This window comes from Neovison vison, chromosome 12 (assembly GCF_020171115.1).
Source record: "Neovison vison isolate M4711 chromosome 12, ASM_NN_V1, whole genome shotgun sequence".
NCBI lineage: Eukaryota > Metazoa > Chordata > Mammalia > Carnivora > Mustelidae > Neogale > Neogale vison.
The window spans coordinates 128,278,708-128,297,909 of NC_058102.1; the positions used below are offsets into that span (position 1 = coordinate 128,278,708).

The following is a 19,202-nucleotide window of genomic DNA, read 5'->3' on the forward strand; positions in this document are numbered from 1 at the left end:
GCCCACGGACACAGAGATCATGCTCTTGCCTGAGTCCCAAACTGCTGAATGAGCCTAAGTCCTTAGAGACTATGCGGGCTTTAATGGTGCAAGAGGCCAAACAGGTTTTCTCCAAAATCCCGTGAATGGCTTCCATGCATGGCGACTGGATTTTCATCATGTCACTATGAAAACCTGTGTTTTCAGGATGCCGTGGTCTTTGTGTTGCTGGTAGCTACTTGGAGGGTAGAGGTATAAACCTAAGGGAACAGAGGGGCCTTCCAAATTTTCTAAAATTTTCTATTTCTTCAGCTGGGTGTTGGGTACATGCATGTCCACTTTATTACTATTCTTTAAACTCCATATGAATTCCTGTGGACTGTTTTGTATGTGTGATCTATTTCACAATTTAAAAGGGGGATTTAGTCTTAATATGGAAAAATCCCAGGTATGGACATTCCACTGACATTTGCTAAGGATAATGCATTAATATTTCTATCCACTTGAACTGATTAATTTTTTAAGCCACTGATAATGTTTTAGAGGATTTACGATTTAATACTTAAAAGTTCCTTTTTCAATGCAGCTTGCAAGTCAAATTCTGAAGGACTGCAAATTCCAACAATGCCACCAATGTGACTCGGAGAGTCAAGCATTCAGAAAAAAGGCAAACCAGATTAGCAGACGGAAGACCTCCGTTCTGACCCCAATTCTTTACTGCCAGTGAAGCTACAAGCTAACTTCCAAAGTACCCAGAAATTAAGGTCAGGCAGTTCTTTGCCTAACACCCTCACATAGGAGAACTGCAAAATAGAGTCCATTTTATGAAGACGCACTAGACACTGCCAAGCCATTATACTGCCTTCTTCCCACGCCTTCTCTCAGTACATTTCTTACCCCGAGTGTTTGGTGCATTTATGCCAACAAGTTCAAAAAATAATTTAACTAGTCATGTACCTTTTAAAATATTCATAGTAATAATTCCAGTAATAACCTACGGAGGGATCTGCAAAAGTAAATACAGCGCTAATAAGGGGAACAGTATTACCACTGTGTGATGCTCTGCTATTAACAAATTGGTCACAGACCCTTGTACTGAGAAATCGCACGCACGCGCACGCGCACACGCACACGAGGTGTCAGGAGACGAACTGTGTGGGCAGCCGATGGGAAGGCTGCCTCAGAAGCAGAGGAGCATGCTTTGTACACACACGAGGTAAGGGCCCCCCAGAATAGAAAAGTGTTCAATGAACTGCAATCAGAAAATCTAACAACTTCTCATTTTCAGGTTATCTGTGTATACTATGCTTTCAAGTTTCGCATTATTGGTGTTGATTTTTTTTAAATTTATTTCATTTAAGGGGGAGCACCATAATCTCTGTCGAATTCAGAACCCTCAAAAGTTATGATCTAACCGGAGAAGCAGAAATAGGAATGGAATGGAGGCTGGAAACGATGTAAATCGTTCTGGCCAGTTCATCCTTCCTGCCCCTTGTTAGATATTTCGCTGTTTTTCGACCAATAATGTAAAGCCTGTGATAGAAATGCAACCCGCCCATCAGTTTATTCTAAACAAGCCAGTGATGTGGTTCATTTAATTAGGTAAGTAATGTTAAATTCATCATATAATTTCAGAAAAAAATGGTTTTCCTCCTCAAATAACGATGAACGATACTGAATCGTTTTAACATGTCAAATGCCTTATTCTGGCGAAACAGGAATGTGAAATAAAGTTATGAAAATGTTTACAGTAAATGCCCAGGCAGTGGGCAGGAGCAACTTTTGGGGAAAATGAGGGAAATAAGTGGTTAACTGCCAGCGCACACACTCATGTTAAAGGACACAAAAAGGTTCACAGCAGTTGTTAAATTCATTGAGGGAAACTCACTCCATTTTTCCAACAGAGCTCTCACCAGCTAATCTGTATCACAACCTGCAGGAGTCTTAATGTTCTCAGCGGGGTCAAGATTCAGGCCACACCGATTCAGCTATTTAATCTTGCAAGAGAACAATATTTGGCAGGAAAAGACCGCACAGCACTAAGGGGACGTCCCAGAGGTTCGTTGTCAGCACAGATTGGGCCAAGAACACCAAAGGTGGAAACCAAACAGTGCAAACCAATGTTTACCACCAGCCTCCAGGAGCTCTCCACTCAAACGTGCACGTACACTCGACTAGGCAGCCAAAACATGCGGCCCATGTACACATATGACACTTTCAGATGCATGTATCTTTTTAAATTTTTTTTTAAGATTTTATTTATTTGTTTGAGACAGAGAGAGCACGCCCAGGGACAGGAGCAGAAGGAGAGGGAGAAGCAGACTCCCAGCTGAGCAGAGATCCCGATGCAGGGCTTGATCCCAGGACCCCGGGATCGTGACCTGAGCTGAAGTCAGACGTTACACCTACTGAGCCACCCCGGTGCCCCCGGTGTACACTCTTAAAATGAAAAATAATTTCTCAATATTTGGGGCCCAGTCCTGAAAAGCTTTTAATTCAAAACTATCCTACAGAGGGTGGGAGTTTGCGAGAGATGAAGAAAAAGTTCATAGTTTTACTCTCAATATTTTTCAATTTCTTGAGTCCTGAAAACCACAAGGCAGAGATCATGAGTCTGAATTTTTAAATGAACGCAGATAGTAATATATTGATCTTCTTAACCACCCCAAAATTAATAAGCTGGTTGATGCTCTTCTATAAATGCACATTTTTTTTTTTACATTTTATATGGAATCTGTGACTTGATTAGTTTTGAATGATATTTTCCGGACACCCATATTGACAGGCAAACAGGGAACAGAGAACACAGACGGAGGGAGACAGGCAAACTTAAAAGCAGAATTGATGGCATCTATTATACCAACGGAACAAAAAATGATTCAGTAAAATCCTTCAAAAACTATTTTAATGTAGCACTGGCAAGGTTTCTGTTCCTTTTCCTATAGCTGGCTAGTTAACCCTCTGATAATAGCACAGTGTTTCCCTCTTATCAAGCTTTTATAGTACTGTGTAGCAATTATCTGGGTGCTGTGAAAGGGTAAACACTAAGCTCCATGAGGTCAGGGGTCATATCTAGTCGGTTTCTCCTGATATCCCCTCCCCCCTTCTGGCAAAGTGCCCAATGTCTGGTAAAACGCTCAAATATCTTAAGTCAGTCATCATTTTCAAAATGGTTTCTTTTACAGATTTTTTTTGTTTTATAGATAACAAATTATGCATATTTGAAGATATGAGACCAGTCTTTTACCAATCTTGCCTCAATCTACATTTCTGTAATGGTGTCTCCCCCAAGCTAGGTGCTCTGAATTTGATCATATTCCTTTCTTCCTCGCCTGCCTTGCTCCTCTCACCACATCTTCTCCGCCATCCCCAACTTCCAGCTAAGACTCCCCTGCTCCAGTGGAAACCGTCGCCAGCCACATCATGCACTTGAGCAAGAGCATAAATGCCAAAACATGGTTTCTCGTGTTTTCTGCCATCAGCGGGGCCCGGGGAATGTGATGTCCACAGCAAATGTTTAAAAAACAAACACATGCCTGCCTGCGTAACATAACTGTGAAGGCAACTTCCACTTCTATCCTCCTCACTGTAGTTAAAGCACCATGTTCTGGAAGGTTCGAACATGAGTAGGAAATGCTGCTTGCCCTCCACCTTCTCACCATAATTTCACAACAAAAGCGAACATTTACATCACGTTGTCTTGGGGAACTCAATTCCCGCCATCGAAAACAACAAGTGTTAAGAAGAACAGAATGATTTTTTTTTTAAGTTTTTTTTTGCCTTCTGTTCTTTCTTCTACATTTCGACTCTACTTCACAGTGTCCTAAACAGACAAACTCTGCCATTTTCATTGCTCTCAGAATGCCAGGACACAAAAACTGAATTCGAACTAATCAAAAGTTGACTCTCTGATAGGTAATACAGCCACAGGAGGAAAAATCAGTCAGAAATATGAGCAAACAAACAAAGAAGAAAATGATCATCCCTTTTTGCTTCTTGTCCTTGGAACCAAGCCTGGGTTGGGGGTCCTGCCCAAAAGCAACAGACCCTTCAAACAGAAATTCAGACATATCCTTTTCCAAACAGCGCTGCATATCATTCCATACAGAAGACAAAAAATGCTACAGCGCACACCTGACGATGGTGAAAGAAAAAAGAAGCTACAGCAGAAAGAACAAGCAAAAAATAAAGGAAAGCGATGTTCATGACATAATTCTTCTAGGGACATGGCATGCAAATTAGAGGACATATCTGCATAGGCTTATGAAAACAAAGACATTCTGGCTTCTAACTTCCAATGGTGCAATCTTCTTTAATTGTACGAGCTTGGCTTGGGTTACCAGGGGGCTCTAATTGAATCTCTTTATAATGTCTCCTTTGATTCATGGTCTCTTAAGTTAAAAATGACATGCGACCATTACACTTATTAACTGGACAAACAACAGGTTTTAAACGTACCTGTAAAACTCCACTGAAATTATAACGAGGTGGCATGATTATCAATGACAGTTGCATCTGGACACTCTACAAATATACATGGAAGATTGCCAATTCTTTAACGTTCAGTATGTGCTCACTGTAGGTATGTCCCAAGGGGTAAAATAAAATCTGGAAGAAAATTCAAATACTTTTATAAGTTTTTAATCTGTATAATGTACTGGATATGGCAACATTTTTTTTTAAAGTTCATCTTAAAAAAAATAATAATAAATTAAAAAAAATTAAAAGTTCATCTTGATTTGACTTTTTCCCAGTGGCATTGGAATATTTCTTTTCTACTGTCACACCTCTGCCCTCCTTTTCCCTCATGTCAGTCCAGGCCAAAGTGCCAGCAAAGGACAGGTGAAACCTATATTCCAACCCCCATAATTTCACCGAGACCTGGAAAACTTAAAAACATAATTACTACTGTACGCTATCTTTGTTTCTATAAATGACCATGGCTCAAGACCACAGATAAAAGGAGGCTCGCAAGGGCCAATTAAGGACTAGAAATAGGACCTAGAAGGAAATTTTTTTTTTTTTTAGTTAAAATTGTTCAGTTTGAAAATAGAAAAAATCTATAAACTGGACGTAGACGTTTTCCTGGGATGGCAACAGGCAGTGCATTCTACCTCCACCAAAGAAACTGGCTTGGGGTGCCTGGGTGCCTCAGTGGGTTAAGCCTCGGGCCTTTGGCTCAGGGTTCTGGAATTGAGCCCCCCATCGGGCTCTCTGCTCAGCAGGGAGCCTGCTTCCCCCTCTCTCTCTCTGCCTGCTTGTGATCTCTCTCTTTCTCTCTCTCTGTCAAATAAATAAATAAAATCTTTAAAAAAAAAAACTGCTGATGATAGTAGGTTATACTCACAAGATGTTTGTTACTTAATTACCTCAAAATTACCTATGACGTATGCAGATCATTGCTGATTTAAGCCCTATTATGGACTGAACTGTGTCCCTCCAAAACTCATATCTTGAAGCCCCAAGACCCAGCGTGACTGTATTTGGAGATGGGGCCCATAAGAATGTAATTAAGGCGAACTGAGGTAAAAGGCTGGGGTGATGTTCAATTCAATTCAACTGGTGTCCTCACAAGAAATCCCTGAATATTTAAGTAAAAATAGGAAAAAGAGGAGAACAAATATTTATGAAGTAACACCAATGACAAAAGTCAAAGCAACTTGAGACACTAAGAACTATCTTGCAAACAGAGATTTCAAGAGAAAGAATGCAAAATTAGTCAATATTTTAAATATGACTGCTTCATTCATTTACTCAACATACATTTTTTTAAAGACTTATTTATTTATTTTAGAGTGTGTGTGTCCAAGCAAGGGGAGGGGCCGAGAGAGAAAGAGAATCTTAAGCAGACTCCACGCCCAGCACAGAACTGGATGTGGGGCTCGATCTCACGACCCTGAGATCGTGACCTGAGCGAAATTAAGAGTCAAATGCTCAACTGACTGAGCCACCCAGGCGCCCCACCTCAACTACATTACTGAGTACCCGCTATGTGTCAAGCATTATTCTAGGCATTAGCAATTTTGTGTTGAAAGGATATGCTAGTCCCTACCCTACTGCTGTGCATATCTTAGGAAATATTGTATTTGCCTAGACTGAGAAGTGAATGGTAAGGCAGACTCTTCTGAAAAGGAAAAAGAAAAGGAAAATTTGAGGAAATAATACTCTTTAAAGAATTCAGTCATTTACTGAACAAATATTTATTAGGGAACTTCACTGTGCTACAGAATGATGGAATGAAGGACAGAACTGAGAGTTTAAAGGAAGAAAATCAATGTGTAACTATGCAGCTCCAAAAGAGATGTTTTGATTAAAATAAATCTAGAAATATTAGAACTCCTCGGAATAGCCTCCATTATAGGATGAAATGCATACAAGACTAGGGGGCATCAAAATGGGTTGTTTATTGGAAAAGTCTCTGGGAAGCCATCCCAGGGCTGGCAGCCTGGGGCACAGTGAAAAGCCACGGGAAGAAGATATGTTGGCCCAAGAAGTTAAATCCATTTATCCGATGTTGCTCTGTGCCAGGCGCTAGGGCTACAGAGAAAAAGGCAGCCTGAATCTTTATTATAGAGTTCAGTCTAGCAGGAAGATAACTCATAATTCAGACTCTCAGGGCATCAAGAGAAGAACAAGGCCATAGGGAAAAGGAGGCATCATCGGGTCGTAGGATGGATAGGGAAAGGGTACAAAGAGCCTTCCAGGTGAAGGCATGAAGGGCATAAGGCTCAGGGTCCAAGAGGGACAGCCAGGCTGGAGATCTCAGCTGGTACTCAATCAAGGACCGACTCCTTTCCCATGCTAAAGGTTTCACATTTTACCCCAAAGCCAACAAGGAGTCACTGACAGATTCGAAGGAAGAGACTGATATGATCCAATGTGCATTTTAGGAAGTTGCAAGAAACCACAAGAACAGCTCAGGAAGGAGAAGAGGGAGTACGGTGGCCGGCAAGAACAGTCTAGAGACTTATCCCACAATCCGCGCAAGGGACAGGGAGGGCCTAAATTCAGGATGTGACAAGAAAGGGAAAGTACAAAGTGCCATGATATGCATTCGCAGGGATGCAAAAAATACCTTGAAAAAGGCATGGATGATCTTTGTCTTCAGGAAGGTAAAGAGGTAAAACACATAACAAGCTCCTTAAAACCAAACGGTGGAACGTGACACGTTAAATGAGCAGGACAGCTAAGGGCACCATGGAACAAACAGCTCTTATGTCTCAAAGATGAGAAAGATCGTGGTACCTGGGGTCTTAGAGTGGGTCCAGGGTCGTTTACAGACACTGTGAAATGGTTTCACACAAGAGGAATGACTCATGCAAAGGCCCAGAACAGAGTAAGCTGGTCAGACCTAAAAGAAACGGAGGAACAGTGTTGACGGACAGCCCAAGATAAGGTAAAAAATAGTGTAGGACCAGATCGTGGAGGGTCCTTAGAGTCTGAAAGGAGGAGCTTTGGAGATGAGACTGGGTCCAGCGCAGAGTGGTGCTCCAAGGGAAGCTTCTAGTGAATCATAATTAGGGTCTTGAAGACAGAGATTTTTTAGAAAGACTCATCTGGTGGTGGTGTTTAAGACACAATGGAAAAGCAGCAGAAGGAGGCTGGAAGGAGAGAAGGCCCATCAGGAGGTCCTACAGTAACTCGGGCAGGAAAAAGGGCCTGAATACAGGACAAGGGAAAAGAAGGGAGATTTCACAAAAGAAGGATCTTTAGAAATGAGGTGTTGGATCTTTACTCTCTGTTCCAAGAAAGAAAGAAAAAAAGTCATGTGTGTTAATTCTTTTATTAGGGGGGCCCTTCCCCACCTCCCCTTGAGACAATGCCATTTTAGGCATTGCATTAGTTGTGGCATTAGCCACAACTCTCGTACGTGCCAGGCACAAGTAATTACTGGTCTGGGATGTATTTGTTTCTTTAAGTGACTGTGGCTAAAAATTGGAGGATAAAAAGAAGAGATCAACCTTTGAAGTTCTGCCCTAGGTGGAAAAATAAAGCAAAACCAGGTGTCAGGGAAACCATGGATTTGGACATGAGAAAGGACCAAGTGGTGATTTTCTGTGTGTAGTTCTCAGGAAAGTCTACGTATTCCTTATAGAAACACTTTCCCTGAGGAGAGGTTGTTCAGAGCATCTAATTAGACTGGGTACGTCAATGTGTTTTAAAACAAATAAAGCATTCATACATGTGTTAGATACTACAAAGAAATACATGTCATTTTCCTATCACTTTCTTAAATTTTTTTTTTAAGATTTTATTTATTTGACAGAGAGAGAGAAATCACAAGTAGGCAGAGAGGCAGGCAGAGAGAGAGAGAGGAGGAAGCAGGCTCCCCACGGAGCAGAGAGCCCGATGTGGGGCTCGATCCCAGGACCCTGGGATCATGACCTGACCTGAAGGCAGAGGCTTTAACCCAGGTGCCCCTCCTATCACTTTCTTAGGCATATTTGATCTTTGCTTTAAAGATGATGCTACCAACCCATGATGACTCAGGAAAACACTGGAGTTACTAGTTAAGAGAAGTTGGAGATAAGGTACAGTCCATTAAAGGGACAGATAAATTCACACTCTGTGAAAATACCTGCCATGCGGCACCTGGGTGGCTCAGTGGGTTAAGCCAGTGCCTTCAGCTCAGGTGAAGAGAGGATCTCAGGGTCTTGGGTCTGAGCCCCACATTGGGTTCTTTGCTCAGGAGGGAGTCTGCTCCCCCCCCCTGCCTGCCTCTGCCTGCCTCTGCCTGCCTCTGCCTACTTGTGATCTCTGTCAAATAAATAAATAAAATCTTTAAAAAAGAAAATACTAGCCTCCAAGGGCTTAAATCTAAGCCACTGACCTAATAACTAGCTGCTATTTCATCTGCAATCATCAACCCCGTTAAGAGTCATATCAAAAATACCACACTATTCTCCTTTCTAAGTACTTTGTGTACTAGAATTGACTACTCAAAATGGGAAGCTTTCATATACATTTTGCAGTGCTCAGGAAACAGCTAAGCTTCTTGCATAAGGAACAAGATTAACAAATACTCTATGTCAATACTGAATGTCTTTCTTATTTTTACCTCCCTCACCTTTTAATGAAAACTTCTTATGTTCGCTGAATGTTAAAAAGGACGAGAGACCCTTCCGTATCGGTTGTTTGGGTTCATCTAAGACCTAATTGCTTCAAACACTATAATTTTGCCACCAGTTTACAATTAGCATGCATTTCTCATGCATGAGTTGACCCAATTACATAACAAATTTTGCCTTGGGGGATTTGTCTTGCCTGCTTGTCTTCTGTCCACCATACAACTCAATTTCACACCGTCAGCAGCCTGAACATGGCCACAGTCAGTCTCTGTCAAAATGATTTATTTAAATTACAAACAGAGACCAGATCCCCAGATAATCATCCCTACCCTCGTGCTTACCCTTCCACTCAGCCCAACTTTGAATCAAATCTTTTAATCGCCCATAGACACTGCTATTCAATTATTAGGTCACGTTTACCTCCAATAATCTAATATTTTTGAAGCGAACTCACAAAATCTCAGGGAACTAAATCATCAGTATCCACGTGAGCTTATTAATGGGCACATAATTTATTTTGCATTCTAAGAAGTCAATGAAAAATTATGTAGCTGTATCAAAAAAAAAACTAAAAGTAATTACATTTCAGTATCAGATTACAGAGAGATTCTTTTCTCTATAATTTTTTTCCAAAGGCTTCAATCTTCGCTTTTCTTGTGAAGCAAGTGAGCGTCTTATGAATGTATATGCTAAATAGAAAATGGTAGTAAAAAAGGGTATTTGGGAAATAGGAAAGATAACCAAAATTATAGGTACTGAGAGGGTAAGAGAAAGAATATAGAGCAGGTGAAAATCCCAGTGTCTGTGTTGTCTGTGGGCTAGTGAGCTAAGGAAAGGGGTTCTAAAGATTCCCACTGAAGCCACCACACATAGCCCCACTGCCTGCACACACACACACACACACACACACACACACACTTATTTCCTCTCTGAGTCAAGGACAGACACAAATCTTGACAAATCACATAATTGTATACTTACTATTTCAGTCAATCTGTAAAATACAGGATTTTATCATCTGGGGTTTTTTTTCCCCCTTCCCCTCCATATATTTCTCCATTACCTAAAATAAATTAGAAAATAAACATCCAGATTTTATCTACAGCACAGAGCTTGTAAAAGTCTCTTGGGGTTGGACTTTACCATCTTATTTCACAATTTATCTATAGACTGTCCCAGCTAATTAAAAGTGCAGCTTAAATCAGTGTGTAAACAGGCAGAATGAAACACATCAATAATCTTCTCAAGGCTGGACTGAGTTCACCCTTCGACGTCGGCAGTGATGCTGCCAGGCTCTCCTGGTGCAGGTACCCTGAACACACTGCTTAGAAACTTGAAGGCAGTAACTACTTGAATTAGAAACAGACTTTACAGACACCCACACAAGCTACAGCTATGAGGACAACAGGAAAGAGGGCTTTTAAAAATGTCCAAAGGCACATTTTCCTTCAATTCAGGTCTGGACCTTGTCCTTTAAGAACATTTCCTTAAAATATCAATAAGCAAAGATGGGAAGCTATGCTAGGTCATTTCTGCCATTTCTGGATTTCTGCCCTTGGATTTGGCAAGGTGTGGGAGGACACAACTAGACATTTTCTGGAATTGTGCAGAAAAAAATTTTTTTTTAGGAAACCAGTTCTGTTTCTTTCCAACCATTCAGTAAATTCTAAAACCCTGCCTCTTCTCTTATTCTTTCTGCAACTATACTGAGTCATATAACAGAAGAATTTTAAACTGTAGCATTTAATAAATCTCCCCAGATTCAATATGCTATCATTACAGACCCCAAAAGAAAGAAGTCAAGGCTAAACCCATGCTCACCCCTTTCATTACACACAATTTCAAATTTATGGTTGTGTTCTATCCCACATCTCAGTAACAGACGCAGACTGAGTGGGTATTTCCAAATGATTTCAAATCCTGCACAAATGAATATGAGAGTGGCAGATAACATTTCATAACACTCGCACAGACCCAAGCAATCAAAAATGCCCATTCATCCACAACACATTACCCAAAACACCTAGGAGGTGTCATTAAATTCACAGTTTTATGTCTCTCTACTTTCTTTAGTCCAAAAGGGATTAAAGGCAACTTAGAAAAATCCATACGACAGTCAAGGGTAACATAAGCAAAACAAGTAAGCAAAAGTCAAAACAAATAAGAAAATGAAGCAAATGGCTGTTCATCCCAGCCCTTCTGGTGGGAAACTTCTGGTGGAGACCAGTCTGAACATTTTCTCAGCCCCCGTCCTCTCAAAACAGACACAGTCCAGGCCACTGTCAAAAATATCTGTCTGGATTTGGCCCATATGTTTCAGTATTTGAGTTTATCTGAAAGTAATGTGGAAAACTGGACTAAATCAAAGTACCACCTTTCAGATTAATCCAAGTTTCTCATAGAAAAAAAAAAAGGATCCTTGAGTAATATGGAAAACCTTGTGAAGTCACGGAAAAATTTCATGAAGTTGCAGCCTTATAAATGAATAGTAAATTCACTAGACCTCAGAATATTTAAAAGTTTCCTTTCTTCAAGAGTAAATCCCTAATGATAACATTATGAAATATATGTTCTTTACTGCTATCCAAACATGAATATACCTCATCATGGCTAAAAGAACCACTTGGAAAGCTGCTATGGGGGCTAACATAAGACAATTACCAAAAAAAAAAAAAAAAAAAAAAATTAAGACGTTATCTAAATTATATGCTTTTAAGAACCAATGTTCTCTAAATTATAGGCTTAATCCGAGAAGTATTTTGCATATACTACTTTGTACATGATACATACCGATTTATACATACCTGTGTCATAAGGGTTTTGCAAAATTAAGAATGGATCTGCAAACACCTTCTGGTATTGAATAAAATGTATATTCCTGCTAATGATAAAGGTTGGTGAAATGATCAGTTCTTCTTATTAAAAACAAATATTGACTTAATTTGAATATAAATTAAAGAGCTTACCTTTGAATTGACTGCAATCCTTATGTTAGCTGTCCCGTGGATGTCTCAAGTAGAAATGTTTAGTTCTTTTCGAAATAAATTTCTGTGATAGTTTACGATTTATGATATAACTTTTTTGTGTGGAATTATTTTTGGTTTTTTTTTTAAGTTTTCCAAAAACAATCCAAAGAAAGAAATGTTACTCTATGTAACCGTAGTGGAATATAGATCTCTATCTCTCATTTTAAAAAACAGAAATTTTTTTTTAATTTAAAAAAAGAATGAATAGGAAGAAAGATGAGGGGAGTAACGTAGGACCAGTAGGTTGTTGGGACAGGGAAGGAAAATGAGGGGACAAAAACGTGAAGCCTTAAAATTCAACCTGTTCTCTTCAAAGGAAAAAACAAGTCCTTTCAAATGTAAAATGTCCATTTAAAGAGCAAACAATGCATAAGTTTTAGGGAATATGGCAAAACAAAGTGTTTACTCTGCCTCCCCCGACTCTCTATGAAAGCTGTTTGAACATCATATCATTCTGGTTTTTAACTTCTCACAAATAAAATTCTTTCTCAAATGAAACACTACAATTCTATCTCCAAATTGTCATTATATACAGTGATGATGGCCAAATACCAATGAGTATAAATCATCTGCTAATTAAATATTTCCTAGAAATCAAGGCTGCATCATTTATAACATCAGGATACACAAAAGTTCAGTGACCATACGAGAGACACACAAGATAGACTTCTCATGAAAAATGGCATGAATCTTGCATATTTGCACATATTTTTATATCATGTATACAGTTGTTTATTTTCATTCATCTGTCCTCTTGGCTACCTAACACTGAAACTGATATTTTTCTGAAAAAAAATTACATTTTGATAAACTTCATATAAAACTTTGGAAGAAACATAATTACAGGCATGAATTACAAAAGTGAAGACGAGCTATTTATCCACCTTTAGGTAGTACAGAATTAACACTATTCAGTCCCTTATAGATTTTGAACTTTTGCTACTCTCGATTTTCTTTTTCAAGAAAAATATATTACTTAACATGACGCAGCTTTCAAAACCAAAGCAGTTTCATATGTGAATGTTTATTTCCAAAATTAAACATATTGCATCATTTCAACAAATATCTGGTTTAAAGTATGAAACCTGACATACACAACATTAATAAATATAAGATTTCTTAAGATATTTAGCCTTATATGTATATTTTTATATGATTATCCCCAGCAAAAAAAAAAAAAAAAGAACTGTCAGGTTTTTAAATTTAACTATAAAAGTCCCGTTTTGGAAAAATTCCAAAGCCAAGGACCATTAAAAATGGAGTAAGATGCTAAATAACAAGACCTCTTTTAATAGCAATGATTGTCTGCCTAAATACACATTTAATTTATTTAATTAAATTGATTTACTTAGGAAATTGATTTAGAAAATCACTGTAATTAAATACATTAAGTATATAGTCAGAAATGTAGTCATTGCTATGAAAGTGCTAGGCTCTCGATAACTGTGACAAAATCAAAGGGAAGCAATGTAACAGTTGCACCTGGCATACTTGAGGAACTCTGAGCCCTGCTTGCACACCGAAGCACCAAGAACACTTCCAAATCCCAGTATCATTCCCCCACCCAGACACACAAGTCAGGACAATCGCATCACCAAACAAGCAGTCACCTACGTTACTGATTTGCTCCTGAGTCCTCTTCAGCCTCTGTAGTTCAGGAGTGTCCGTAACGATGCTGAAGCCCCTCCCTTTGCTTTCTTCAAAATCTCTTTTGTACTTGACCTACCAGAAGAGAGAACAAAAGAACGAAAAAGAAAAGTAAACCAAGGAGTCACAAATCCCACTCAGGAGAGGCCAGGGCCAAGGAAGCTACACTTGGGCAAGGCCTCCAGAGCCAACTCCATCAGCAGCTGGCAGAGGGAGAGGCCGCCAAGCATAGTCTGACTGCTTGGTTTGTATCCCAACAAGGTCACTGACTGTGTGACCTTAGACAAGTCACTTAACTACTCTGTGTGTCAGTGGTCTTGTCCATCAAACGGCGATAACAGCAACAATATTTATTTATTTAATTTATTTGACAGAGAGATCACAAGTAGGCAGAGAACAGCAACAATATTTAAATAAGGCTATTTAATAAGTCATAAGGATGGGATCAAATGTCCTAAGTTACATACCTAACTGTGAGCAAGCAAGCAAAGCCTCCATAATCGTTACTATTACCTCCCTCAATAGTTGTACTACTGCTCAAGACAGAAGTGTGGGAAAAGACAGCTGAATCAGCTCCCGTGCCCATCTCGTCAGTGACTAAGCACCATTGCCCTACGGAGGCAGAGGACCTACAGAATCATCAACAGCCAGCCCTGTCCTTACAAAGTGTTCATTCTATTTCATAAGACAAAACATATGGATATGGTTATACAATGCTATATGGCCAAGTGTCAAGAATGTAAATGCATATGGAAATATTTATAAAATAAGCCACACCTAGAGATTAAAAGATTTCCAGCACATGCTCCTGGCACACTGTGTGCTGAGGTACCTGAGATTTTTTTTTTTTTCCGGTATTTAAATACACTTCTTTTCTAATTACGACCCAGTGAAGCTGAATTTTATAGTTTCCTCGAGGGACTGGAATCGCTGATGCTTAATCTTACTAGAGCCCCATCTCCTGTTATTAGCATAATGACAACAACTGTCACACCAGTTAAATATGCTGCTTGTTAATGACTGACACGCTACATCACTTGGACTGTTCTTATTTCTTTAAAATCTAAATATTAAGTGATATGGAAACACATTTTTGATAACCCATATCATCCTCATTTTACATTCATAATTATTAGGCTCAAATTAGCACTTCAATTAATAGCTAATATTTAGGATGACTAATAAAAATATGATTCTGTAAGTGCAACTTTCTATATAAATTTGAAAGGTTCACTTAGTTGAGCATGGAATGACTGGGTTTGTTGAGTCATGTCTGTGTTTAGACACTCAATTCCCCCAGGTATTTTTGTCCTTGGGGCCTCTGAAAAATTCCCTTTTACCAGAAAAGCTTGAAAGAAAACAAAAAAAAATCCCAGATGGCTACAAATAGAAAGGTCTAGATTCCCTCGTCACTAGTAGCTTAAGAATATCTCACTTTTTCTCCATATTTTCATCTAAATATATAAAAGTAATAAAGCCCTTACTCTTACTATTCCCATAAATAAAAGGTCAAATAACCTGCATAGTTTTTCTTTTACAGAAAGTACTGAATGAGATTAGCCTCGTACCCCTCACTCCCCCAGCATGAGTGAAAATACACCCACACATTCTTGAGGTTTTATGCCCAACTAAGCAAGGAAGCCATTTAGCTTCACTTGATGTAAGCACAAGGCACAGAGTCATAAAATAAGAAAAGTGGCAAAGATGACAAGGTTATAACAGCTACAGGCATGAGGAAGTGAGGAGAAAAATCCAAAAGCCAGGTTCGAACACCCCGAGCCCCAGTTTCAGGGAAGGCAAAATCATATATTCTTTGGGGATCAGTTTAAGGTTATTTTTTTTTTCCCTAATGGAAATTCCCAAGGCAAAAACTGAAAAGAAAACCTGTCAAATTCCAGAGCCATAAGTTTTGAGCTGGCCACAATTTAACCGTCCACTCCACATCCGCAAGGCACATAAGAATACCCGGACTTGGGCTTGTCTCATTAAGGGACTAGTATTGTACAGTATACAATCATCTCCGTAATCAGTCTGCAGAGTTTTAGAAGATGTGTGATCTTTTTTAATGGTACGATCTGCAAGCAAGCCTCACAGACGCTCGGGACCAGCTCAAGTGTCGCCTGCCAAGTACACCTTTGCCCCGTGCAGGGAGCTCCAAGCCATAGTCACCCCCTCTCTTGTCTCCTGTCCACTTACACTCTCTCTCTCTGTTTAGGTCAAATTTTAAATATTATATCTGATGATCTGCCAGTCATGATTCCAAGAGACAAGTGGATACAGAAAGAGATCAGAGGGCAGAGGGAAAATCTTCTCTTCAATTTGGCCCTCAGGATTTTTGCCCTCAATTTTAGCCCTCACGACCCGACCCCACCCTTCCAATGAGAATACTGCACCTTTGAGCCCAGAGATCGACACATACTGGACCCATAAGCCAGTGTCTGTGCATGAGCCCCAGGTCTAGGACACTGGTAGGAACCCTTGAGAAAGGGGTGCTCTTTCTCCAGCTCCGGCTAGTTCGGGCTAGCAAACCGGAAATCCACCCAGGCACCATCACCACTAGCCAACACCTCGGCAAGCCAAGCAAGAGACCTCAAGGAAGTCCTATTCAGCCACCAGGTTTTTCAGTTAAGTGAGCTCAACTATCTCTCCCTTTATAATCCCAAGAATTCTGATTAATTCAACCTACTCTCACCGTGCCCAAAATGTTTGCTCACACACAAGCTTCCCAGTAAGTATGAACATGTAAACTTCTCCACTGATTCTTCCTACTGTGATACAGGATTTAATAGTTTACAAAAGTGGATTCTATCTTGGGAAAAGCACTGCTTTAGTGGGCAAGAGCCCTGAAATCTCATCCCATCCCTATTACTTGCCAGCCACCTCATCTACTCTGAGCCAGTCTCCTCCTCTCTAATTAGAGATTCTAGTAACTTCTTAACTAACTGATCTGTGGAGATTGGGTGAGAGAAAACACCGGAAAGAAATTCAGAAAGAATAAGGGGCTGTGTCAATTCCCAGCATTGCCATCCTTATATTGGTTTTGCTTGATGTGAAAGGATCATCTAACATTTATCATGAAACATTAAAGAGAATAGTTCTACAATAATAAGAAAGATTACAGCTCACAAAGCAAAATATATTAAGAATCAGCTCTTAGTTCACATTTACCAATTTTAGTCAAGCTATTTCAGAACAGAAACTGATTTTTTGTTGTTGTTGTTGTTGTTGTTGGATTTGTGCCAGCGATCAGACCCCTACATGGCACCTCGGATATGTCATCTGGTGATCACACAGGTGAAGATGAATTCTGAGCCCCATCTGTGCAGGTGCTGGGCGACAATCTGTCTTTGCCAAGAGTCATACCACATGCTGGGCAAATCTGTAAGAACTGGATGAAGAGTATTCTCGTAAGTCAACTGGGGGTTCCCTGTCACTGACAGAATGTTCTCTCTTGCTCCCTACCCTGAGCCCATGGGAAGCATAAAATCCCTTTATTCATCAAAGCGCAGCGCCGCCGGTGATGTTCCTCTGTGAGCTGGGCTGCCCCCCCCCTCCAGTCTGGAACCCCGTGGCTTTACACCCGCCTGGTAGAGCCATTCTCGTGCTAACTGTACTTACAATGGGGTCTCAGCCCTCCGCTCTAGAACACACAGAACTCAGGGATGAGGGCAAAGTCTTCATGATCGTTCTAATCCTGAAACCTAGCCTAGCCTAGACTCCCAGCCCATTGGGAGCTGATTATCAAATGATTAAGAAAAAGAAGGGAGGGTGAAGAGAAAGAGCAAGGAGAGGGGTGGCGGCGGAGAGGCCCAGTTCCAGAGGTAAGAGAAGAACCACATACGCAGGGCCTGAAACATGGCTCTATCCGGCAGTAGCCAACTGTGGGGGCAGCGGGGTGCGGACAAGGGAACGCGAGGACATTAAACTGAGAACCACATATCTAGATAAGATTCAGGAAAAAAATTGCTAGCCATAGCACTTGTCCATTTGGGCTTCTGTAACAAAAAAAATGCCGCAGACTGGGTGGCTTATAAACAATAGGAATTTATTTCTCCTGGTTCTGGAGGCAGGAAGTCCAAGATCAAGGGGTAGGCAGAATCCGTGTCTGGTGAGAGCCTGCTTCCCGGTTCATAGATGGTCATCTTCTCTCTGGGTCCTCACATAGTTGCAGGAGCAGGGGAGCTCTCCAAGTTCTCTTCTACAAGAGACCCCATGATCGAATCGCCTCCCAAGGCCTCACCTCCAAATGTCATCATACTGAGGATTTGGGGAGACACAAACAAGCAGTGCTATCCCATATTAACTTTGTCAACATTAATTCTGTATTCATTGAACCTCATCTATGCTGCCCTTTGAAACTCCAGCTCTTCCCCCAGCAAAAATGCCTTTTCTTCCCTTATACATCAGCACTGGATAGAAAATGATCACCTCTGGTCTCTTGCCTACTCTCCTGCTAAAAAGTATTTCACTATAATTTCATGAACAACAATGGCAGTGTATCTTAGAAATGTCATTCTTTGGAATCCCCTCAAATGTTCACCCATTCAATCCTTTGTTCATTCAAGAGAGATTTACTGAGCACCTACTATAAGCCAAGTACTGTTCCAGGTGTGGGAACAGCACAGCAAAGACAACAGTCATGATCTCTGCCCTCTGGGTGCTTCCATTACAGTGGGAGAGATAGAAAAGACATAAGACTTAAGGAAGCTGAACAAACGGTGTGTTAGTGGTAAGTGCTAAGAGAACAACAAAGTGAGAAGATGAGATGTGAAGGGCCAGGAATGCTGTCCATTGAGATAGGGCTGTCCAAGAGGGCCCCAGTAAGATGGTGGCATCTCAACAGGACCTGAGGGGTGAGGACTGCGAGCGGCGCAGGGACACGCTGGGCGTCTGGTTTGACAGAGGCACTAACCTGCTCAAGGTGAGCAGGAGAGAAGCTGGAAACTGGTTAGGGAGCAGGCAATTTTGCTCCTCCTACCTCAACTGTTCCCTATTGGAGAACCCACCCAGGACCACAGAAGACAGAGAGAATTCCTGGGCCCAGCCCCAGATCCTAGCTTCCCCAGAAGACCAATCCTGGAGGCCGTGTACTCCTGTCAGTGCAGGGCAGGAAGGATGCAGGAGGAGGGAAGACAGAACTAAGACGCGCCAGGAGCTCAGAAAAAGTATGGGCCGCAGCTGAAAAGCAATGCCGTCTTAGCATCCTTTAGGCTCATCTCTTCAAGACTGAACCAAGCCACTTCGAAAATGCGCTCTTTAAGTCATCGGTAAGAAATACACACAATAGGGGAACCCTCCTACACTGTTAGTGGGAATGCAAGCTGGTGCAACCACTCTGGAAAACAGCATGGAGGTTCCTCAAAATGTTGAAAATAGAACTGCCCTATGACCCAGCAATTGCACTACTGGGAATTTACCCTAAAGATACAAACGTAGTGATCCAAAGGGGCACGTGCACCCGAATGTTTATAGCAGCAATGTC

The 19,202-nt window shown here is 40.8% G+C and overlaps 1 protein-coding gene and 1 long non-coding RNA gene across 2 annotated transcripts in view; both read right to left on the bottom strand.

Moving 5' to 3' along the window:
• Window positions 1-19,202, bottom strand: part of NEBL (nebulette) — a 357,048-nt gene that overhangs the window by 163,704 nt on the left and 174,142 nt on the right. The window contains exon 4 of the mRNA XM_044228985.1: window positions 13,688-13,795. Within this exon, the coding sequence (XP_044084920.1) occupies window positions 13,688-13,795 (108 nt within the window). The remainder of the gene's footprint in view (window positions 1-13,687; window positions 13,796-19,202) is intronic.
• On the bottom strand, window positions 4,444-12,254 carry LOC122892454. Its single transcript, XR_006381405.1, has 3 exons — window positions 11,852-12,254; window positions 10,029-10,110; window positions 4,444-4,587 (listed from the first exon to the last, which is right to left on the bottom strand). It is a non-coding gene; the product is annotated as an uncharacterized LOC122892454 (long non-coding RNA).